At 37.1% G+C, this 9,063-nt stretch overlaps 1 protein-coding gene across 1 annotated transcript; it reads right to left on the reverse strand.

The window, feature by feature from the left end:
• Positions 1-1,429: 1,429 nt before the first annotated feature.
• On the reverse strand, positions 1,430-7,342 carry TDRD15 (tudor domain containing 15; the record flags this gene model as incomplete). Its single annotated transcript, XM_081998000.1, has 1 exon — positions 1,430-7,342. One exon carries the CDS (start codon positions 7,340-7,342, stop codon positions 1,430-1,432), a length of 5,913 nt encoding a protein of 1,970 aa, XP_081854126.1.
• Positions 7,343-9,063: the final 1,721 nt, after the last annotated feature.

Here is a 9,063-nt window from a genome sequence, read left to right on the forward strand (position 1 = left end):
GTCGTAGCTCTTATTTATTCAAATTTCCTGGACATGTTTCTCTCCTTTAAAAAATTAAATCCTGTTTTTCAGATAAAGCTTTCAGGTTTTTACAGGAATTAAATACATCATGATATGCAGGTATGGGGAGTGTTCTTAGATCTTATTTGCATATAGAGATGCATTACCTGTATTATCTATCATTACAGATGTATTCATTTTTTCATTTAAATTCAAACAACCACACAGCATACAAAGAAAAACCCCTCACACTTCAGGCCTTTTCATGCTTTATCTTGTCCAAACAACTGAGGAAGGAAGTGGGGGGAAAAAATTTTAAAAAATACTCAGAGAAACATCTGACAAATTCTTACAATTTCAGAATAGTTACTGAAAAAAAAAAAAGGAAAAGGCTCCGAACGATTCCCTTCAAGATACAGACTAAGGGCAGGCATGGAGAAAACTTGCTCTCTTCATTTTGACAGATGGGTGGGGAGTATGGAGAGAAATCAGGGGAACAAGCACACTCAGAGAGAAAGACCCCATTTGTGATGTAACTCAGATACCAAGAGAACCATGAGACACATCAATGGCATCTTTACACCAAGAGTTAACTGAAAATAAATTAATGGGCATCTCTCACATAAGTGGGGTCCAAGTTTTTGGCTTATTGTTAGTAAACTTTCTCCTAACAAGACAAAAAACATTCACATGGGAACTTTGGAATTAGAAGCAAAGAGAATAATATGCTTGACATCTATGCTTTCTGATATCTTATTTTCTGAGCATCCAAAACAAGGAGACACTACCACTGTAAACCAGATGTTTAAACTGCAAATAAAGATTTATATAGGTATACACACATAAACTGTAAAAGCGTTCTGACAGAGAGGTTTGCCAAAAACATGATTGCCTAAATAAACACAACAAGAGATCTTGGAGGAAAAAAAAAATATACCAAGAGCAGTATCTGTATCTTTTGGTTTTATTTTAATGCATTGAAGTAATACTTTCCTAACTGCAGTCTACTTCTTATTCAAATAATTCTTTTGATATTATCTTCACTGTCTTTCTAGACTGAGGAACATCAGAATCAGAAGTCTCAACCAGTGCTTCTGGTAGCAGATTTATTCTAGATGGAGTCTCTTTTACTTTTCTTATCATCACAATGCTGAAAAAAACAATTTCTTCACAGTATTGTCCATCTTTTGCAGTTTTTCTTTTCTTTCAGTGTTATATAAACTCAGATCTTTTCTTAATGATATTCCAGCACCCACTTTACCAGACTTCCTTACGGGAAACTTCATCACAGATAGTCCTATGTTTCAGATACTTTTTCTGTTTCATTTCTTTGCTTTATTTCTGTCCACAAAGTAAGAGTTTTCATCATAATTATAATCTGGTTCACAGTGCTGCACAGTAACTAGAATTTGGACACTTCGGCTGCAAATCAGTTTTTTGATGATTTAATTCTGCCAACTGGAATAAGGCAGCAACTACTTCTAGAGTAGACTGCATGGCCAGCAGCAATTAAGGCATGAGCTAGATTGAGCTCCTCGTACAGAACATCCACCTCTAATTTCATTTCAGAGCCATAGTGTTTAAAATGAAATATCAGACCCGGTTTACTAAGAAGCTTCTTAAAAAAAAGTTTAGCTTCATCACTCCAGTATTCCCCCTTGGCAGGAACAGTATCATGTAAAGAGCAAGAGTGTGCCAAGCGTGGTAAGACAGACAGACTTTCTGGAATAACTTTAAGTTTATGGATATCAGAGTAAGGGATGCTCTTCAGAAAGCCGTAATCAACAAATGTAAGAACAACAGACTGACTTGTTACTTCATTAACTTCTGCCCTGTTCCACTGCGCTTCCAGTCCAAACTTCATCAAGCAGCTAGCACCAGGAGCCACAAGTTCTTTTGGCAAAGCTGGCAAGTTATCAGGAAGGTCAGAGAGCAGCAAAGACAAGTTTTTCATGCAATCAAATAAGAGTTCAAACTGGATGCAGAAGTTTGAAGGATCAGTAACTGCAGTTGCAAAACCAGGATACCTTCTGCCACTCTGCAGCAGCATCCATCTGACTGATTTTATCTTAAACGATGTATTAAACTCCTTACAGTCTGTATTACTGGATTTTTCTTGTCCAACACTAGTCTGACAATGACTTAAGAGCTGGTTCAAATACTCCTGAAGCAGAACTTCCCCTATTAAAATATCAACTTCCCAGATATGTGAGGATTCCAAGTATCTCAAAAACAAGATCCTTATTTCACGATCCAGGAGTGCATTTACTACATGGAAAAACTGAATTTTCTTCAGTTTTTTAAACCAAATCCATTTACAAAACACAGCTTGTTTAGGAATACTTTTAATCTCGTCACTGAGCATCTTTGCATTATTTAAGGACACCATCTCATAGTTGCCATAATCCATGAAAAAAACTAGCATTAACTTCTCCCTGACAAATTTCTTTATCACTTTTGATCGATACCACTTCAAGTTCCTTTCAGATTTTGTCATGCATTCCAACCCTTCTTCAATGTCATCCACTCTAAACAAATCACTTCTTTGTGCTTCTCTGACAAGCATTACATTTAACTCATGTAATATTTGCAAATTTCTACGTAACTGTACATGAAATTCTCCACTCTCTGAAATATTAATTACTTCTGCTCCTTCTATGTGTCCAGAATTTAGATCTTGAGGAAGGACATTTAAGGGTGTTTTGGAAGTATTTTTCATCCTAACAGCCTTAGTTTTACTTTGAACACCTAAACCATTCCTAGACTTTCTATCTTGAGGATTACCATTTGTAACGAGAATTTGTTTTGGCCTGTTTTCCTGATTATGCATTGGTATGTGTTCCCACCTTGTCCTGCCCTTTTTCTGCAAGACATTAGACATAGACTTTGCACCACAAATTGTATCTATTTCCCATCGCTCTCCATGTTGCCGCAAGAACTTGGAAGCAACTGCCTTGTTATTTATTTCACTTACAAAATAGGAAGTACTTTTATTAGTCCAGCTTCCATCACAAACACTTTTTACTCTCCTAAGGAAACAATGAACACTGAGGCACGGCAAAGTTAAGAACTTTTTCTGAATCCTGCAGATTCTTGAAGGACTTAAAACTGCTGCATTACCATAGTCAATGAACTCTACCTCAAAGGAGTCTCCGGATTTCAGAGTTTTAATAACTGTTCTGTAGCAAAAACAACTACTGTCATGCTCTGCTACAATAAGATCCCCTATCACATGTTCATGGAACCAATTTTCATGACCTATATTCACCATGCTTTCATTTAATTCTTCTGCTAGTTGTTTTGTTAGGTTTTCATCCTCTGCAAGCTGAGCATAGAAATTTGATGGACTATTCATATGAGAAATATACCCTGCTACTTCAGAATTCACCTGAATATCATGTTGAGGAAGACTGATTAATGGAGGTATGTTTTTGTTACTCCTTTCCTGCTGACCTGTATAATTTAGTCGTTCATGATGAGATTCAGAGTGCGCATTTACAGTTATTTCCTTTAAATTTAAAGCAGAATGACAGATTGACTGAGAAGCAGGCTCTTCAACTATAGGTTCCTCTCTGTGCTCCAGAACAGCACTAACAGCATTTCTAAAACCTGGTTCTTCACTGTCCTGTAAAGTTAGCAGTTTTGAGGGCCATCTACACAACTTGTATGTGCTACATGCAGTTTGCTCTTCATCTCCAAAATTCTGTCCAAAATCTGTCTGATAACACTTATCATATACTTGGCACTTCACTTCAGTTTTCAATTTAACTCTTCCAGGATTTTTAACAGTTATTTTATTTTCTTTCTTATCTTCCATGTGACGTATTGCTCCTCCATTACTTCCAACAAATTGTTCCGTATAATTTTTCGGTGAAAATTCTTCCAGCATTTTTTTTTTAATTTTCTGACTTACTTTGAGGTGTCCATCATACAACTCCACAACAATCTGTCCATCTGATTCTCTGGATACAATTACAGCCTTCAGCAGCTTACCAAGGAATGTTTCTTCAAACCATCTAGTAACTCTTGCTGGAATTTTTGTTTCCCTAAGATCTGAGAGACAGCATTTAATAGCTTGCATGGGTGTGAATATGAGGTCAGTAGCAGAGTCTGGAATAGGCATCAACTGGTCTCTCTCCACCATATTCTTATTTCCAAAATCCACAAAGTCAGCATAAAGATAGGATGTTGATTCCACAGGAAAAGCCAAAGCTCTATAAAAGAGACCATCTTCAAAGTATCTTGCTATACATAATCGCGTATTGCTGGTACCATATTTTGCAGTATTTGACATTTTACTTATGACACTGACTTTCTTCATCAATGCCTCTATAGTTTCAGTGTTTCGATTAAGCTGACAATAGAATTTTGAAGGACTATGTACATGAGTTATATAGACCTCCTCCTCACTTCCAATTTTTATATTAAAAGATGAGTAGTAAAAACTGTACAGAGAACCCAAAGATGCAAGGTTTCTCAGACCAGTATGTTCAGACTGGGTGAGACCACGTTCTCTGAGGAATTCCTCTGCAGTAATAAATGGAGTATGTAAGCCAACTATATTGCCTAAACAGTTGGGGCTTACAAGAACAAGAGCATAAATTATGCAAGTCAATGGTCCTCTAGAAGCAGAAATGAAGTCTTCAAAATGCCTACATACTTCTTCAGACCAATTAAGTGAGTCAGTCTGTAAGGGTACATTGTTAAGTGCACATCGAAACGCTTGACTTTCCAGAGTTAGGAAATCTGGAAGAACAGCTTGAAGATCTTTAAGTAGAACTCTTTCCCGATAACCATAGTCTACAAACACTACATCAAATTCGTTTGCAGATACTTGCTGTGTAACAGTTGCTCTGTACCACTTCCCATCTTTGGGACATTTAACAATACAGGCAACTTGCCCAGTTTTGTAAGGACTGCTATGCTCTTTATAGTAAGTCTGAATTTGTTCCATTAATTTATTTAGATCTGGCAGCTTGCTTTGCAGCTGACATGAAAAATCTGCTGGGGAAACAATGTAAGAACACACCACTTCAAAAACAGCTCCTGGTTTAAACACGAACTCTTTATAAGATAATTTTTTCTCACATACCAATTTACACCTTCTAGAGACAGCACCTTCTCCAAAACAGGACAGCACAACAGATTCTCTCAGTACTGAAGGCACACCTACTGATTTTTCCTTTGGAAATATCGCTCCATTTCCAGATACCTTATTTTTACGAATATTACACATGCTCTGTGCATTTACTTTTTTTTTTTTTAGTTTGTGGGGATTCAGGGCTTGACTATTTTTTGCCAAACTTAAAACAGAATCTGGTGTCTTCTCCCAGTATTCAGCATATCCAGCTTGAACCATACATGTGGCAACATTTCCTTGCTGCAAACCGTTTTTATACTGTGCATTAACAATATACTTGTTGTTTTGCTTTCCAATGACATGAAGCAAGAGTGGCTCGTTAAACACAATGTCTTTGAAGAAATCTGTTTCCTTTTTAACCCACACATCATCAACAGGAAATGTGCAAGCAAGTCCACAACACATAGCTAAAGCTGGTAAATGAGAAAACTCAGGAAGCAACATTTTCACATCATAACAAGGTACTGTATCTGTATTTCCAAAGTCCAAAAAATAAACAGTAATGTTTACATGCAGCACTTCAATGACAACACCCCGATAATAATGCATGTCTTTGCTATACCGGGCACAGCACAGCAATCCAGGTTCTGGGTTTTTAAGGACCATTTCATCAGCTCCACATCGGTTATACGCATCCGCAATATTTTTCATCAAAGCTTGAAATTCATTCTGATATTCACATGTTTGAATCCAGAAGTCAGATGGATTTATGACATATACCACAAGAGCAGTATGGAAAGAATTAATTTGCATTTCTACTCTTTTGTAGTGGCTTGACAAAGAAATATCCCGTACAGATAAGCAGTTTTTTGTAGGTTTATTTCCAGTACAATTCTTAAATGAATTGTGTCTCTCATCACATGGTTTGTAGTTTACAGCAATACTTGCAATTTTTGTTTCTGAAAGTGACACACATGATGCAGCTGCCTCATTCAGGTTTTCTGGATGCTTAGCATTAATTCCAAGATTTTGATTTTGCAGTGTAACATAATACAAGCATTTAATGTCATTGAATAAATCAACATGGACACACACAGAAGTTTGTCCTATCAGGGCCTGTGTAAGTTCTTTCAGCTGAATTTTTATTACTGTTTCATCCTGACTCCTAAAACAAGACAGCGCACATGGAAATGAAATCATTGGTAACGCCATGAACTCAGCTCTAAGTTTTTGAACACAACTAGATGGCACAGCTTCAGTATTGCCAAAATCCATAAACCAGACTTCCACTTGGTCAGAAAGAAGCTGTTTTATCACTCCTCTATGCCACTGCCCATTTTGCCTTTTGGCAGCACAGAGTAGCCCTAAACTACCAAAATATTTATTATTTTCTGTACTGATAGCTTCATAGTACAAATGCATAGCTCCTGCCAAATCTTCCAGCTCTTTCTGCCATTTCTGTATCTGACAGTAAAACTTATTTGGGCTTACTGCAACAGTTATTTTTACATTTTCTTTACTGCCAACAGGTAGACGTGGAAAGAGATCATCTGGAACTGGCCAAAAGTCTGTTGGTTTCTCAAAATTACTGAAAGTAAGCAACTCCTTGACTGGATACTTCTGTTGCATCAATTGTGGCACTCTCTTACAAAGCATTTCTTGGGGAAACGCTCTTAATGTTTCTACAATAAGGCAAAATGAATCTCCATCAATAAATTTTCCTAACTGCAGTTCAAGAACATCACTAATGATCTTTGGCACTTCTAGAATAAACAGTTGGTATGGTATAACAGCTTTCACATGACCTGTAATCTGTAATCCTACCAGAGATGAAAAATAGTTAATGGCTTTTGGACTCCATTTTTCTCCAAGAGGAAGTATGCTTGCAAAAATGCCCAAAACCACCTTTGGAGGCAGCTGAAACAATTCATCACAAGCAGAAGCAAGATGTGTTTCCTCAACCACTAGCACTTGCCCAGTGTCTATAAGAAAAGCCTCACAGATATTCTTTTTCTTTTCCAGAACTCTTCCTCTATGCCATTTTCCTTCCATGTCTTCCACCAAACAAGATCCACCAACGTAAACATTATCTTTTACTTTGAATACACGTTGTAATTCATTTTGTAGTATGTAATAGTCAAGCTCACATCCTGCCTTGTACTGACCCTGGAACACTATAAGTAAGCATTCAGAATGGCATTCTATACGAGTTATCTTCAGATTCAGATCTACTATGTTTGGTGAGGGAGTGGGAGATTCCATTTTGTCTGCAAAGAAAAGTAGTAAGATCAGCCTGATAATTTTCCGTATTTTTTCCTTGTCAACTAATTCCTTATAGGAAAATTGTTTTCAAAATGCTTTAATAGCATATTATTACACTTCTGGTTAAAATGTATACTAAACATTTAACAGTGTCATGTTTTATGCAACTGGGATACACTTGACACCATTCTCTTTGTAAAGACATGTTTGGATAACATCTGAACAACTACCTCTGGATTTGCTCTGGTGGCTACAGACTAATTTTATCACTTGAGAATAATTTGTAATCAGAAAACTGTTCCCAGAACAACACAGAGAAGTGAAGATTATATCAGAAGAAGGGGAGGTAGGGGAGGGGGGAGCAGCTTGTGGACATGGACATACAGGGACAGGGAACAGGACAGATGACCAAGAAGGTAACTGTATTTCATCCCAAAGTAAAGTATTTCTGCTCAAAGAAAACAAAAGAGGGGAATGTAATTCATATCATTTATACAATCTCTGCTCATCTCACCAATGTCACTTACATTCAGTGAATTTAACTGCAAATCTCTGCAAAAGAAATCCAATTCAGTGTTTCTTCGCACTGGACTTGCAGTTACAAGGGCAGTTTACCTGCAAAAGTATTTCCAGTCTGTTTCATAAAATAGAATCATGAAATAGTTTGGGGTTGGAAGGGACCTTTAAAGATCATCTAGCTCAGTTTCTCTCTTTTTAATGTGTGAATGACCAAGGACACCTCCCCTACTCACCCTGCTTTTTCTGTGTAAATCACTTCTTCGAATCAATGACAACTTATTCGTCTGTGCTTTACTGTTTACTTAATCTGGCTGTCTATACACTATCAGGTATAGGTATACCATGTTTTAAGTTTTCATAATTGCAAGAACACACTACCTAGGTCCAACATTTCTGCACTGCCCATCAACTAACAATTGCATCAGATGCATTTTGTATTGCCTCAACACTCCGATTCTGACAGTTTAAGTATCTTCAAACCCTTCCGCTACTTCTCTGACCTTCATCTATAACCTGGTCTTCAAGATCACCTTCCAGTTCCATTCAAATTTGTCAATGCATCTGTGATTTCACCATGTTTCAAAAAGCTGTGCATGCCCATAATTTAACTAAGTAATTCTATGAAATAAACTGCTGTTCTAAGAAAGTAATTAGGGGTAGACAAGATCTGTCAAATGCAAAGACAGTGGATAAACACACAAAGCATATGCTTGGTTCATGAATTTTTATGGAAAGCTGAAAATGAAACTTTCAGTTTCAACTACAAGTTATTGGAGCAAGATCTTCCTCAGCCTGCAAAAAAATCAACAGAACTGCCACAATAGTTTTTATCACAAGCCTACATGAAGTAGCTAGTGATCATACAATCTTCCTTCTGGGCAAATACTGATCCCTATCATTCTAGTTCCACAAAAAATGAAAATGAATAATTATATGAGAACTCCTACTGTAAAGTTTACCAGAACATCCTGGGTAGTAGAGGGAAGGACACATGACTCCTGAAAAGAAGAAAAACAAAAACAAAACAACCACCACCCTCCCAAAAAAGCCTCCCAGTAAAAGCACTACCAAATCCTGGTAAGACAATTACCTTCTTAAACAAGCCCCTCTGTTTTCCACTTTCCCTACAATAAAACAGAAGGCTAAAATTTGGGGTTTTTTAATGAAACAAAACAGGCTTCAGGAAAGGGTTCTACCTGCTT

Source organism: Phaethon aethereus (assembly GCF_964289735.1).
Source record: "Phaethon aethereus genome assembly, chromosome: 3".
NCBI classification, from domain to species: domain Eukaryota; kingdom Metazoa; phylum Chordata; class Aves; order Phaethontiformes; family Phaethontidae; genus Phaethon; species Phaethon aethereus.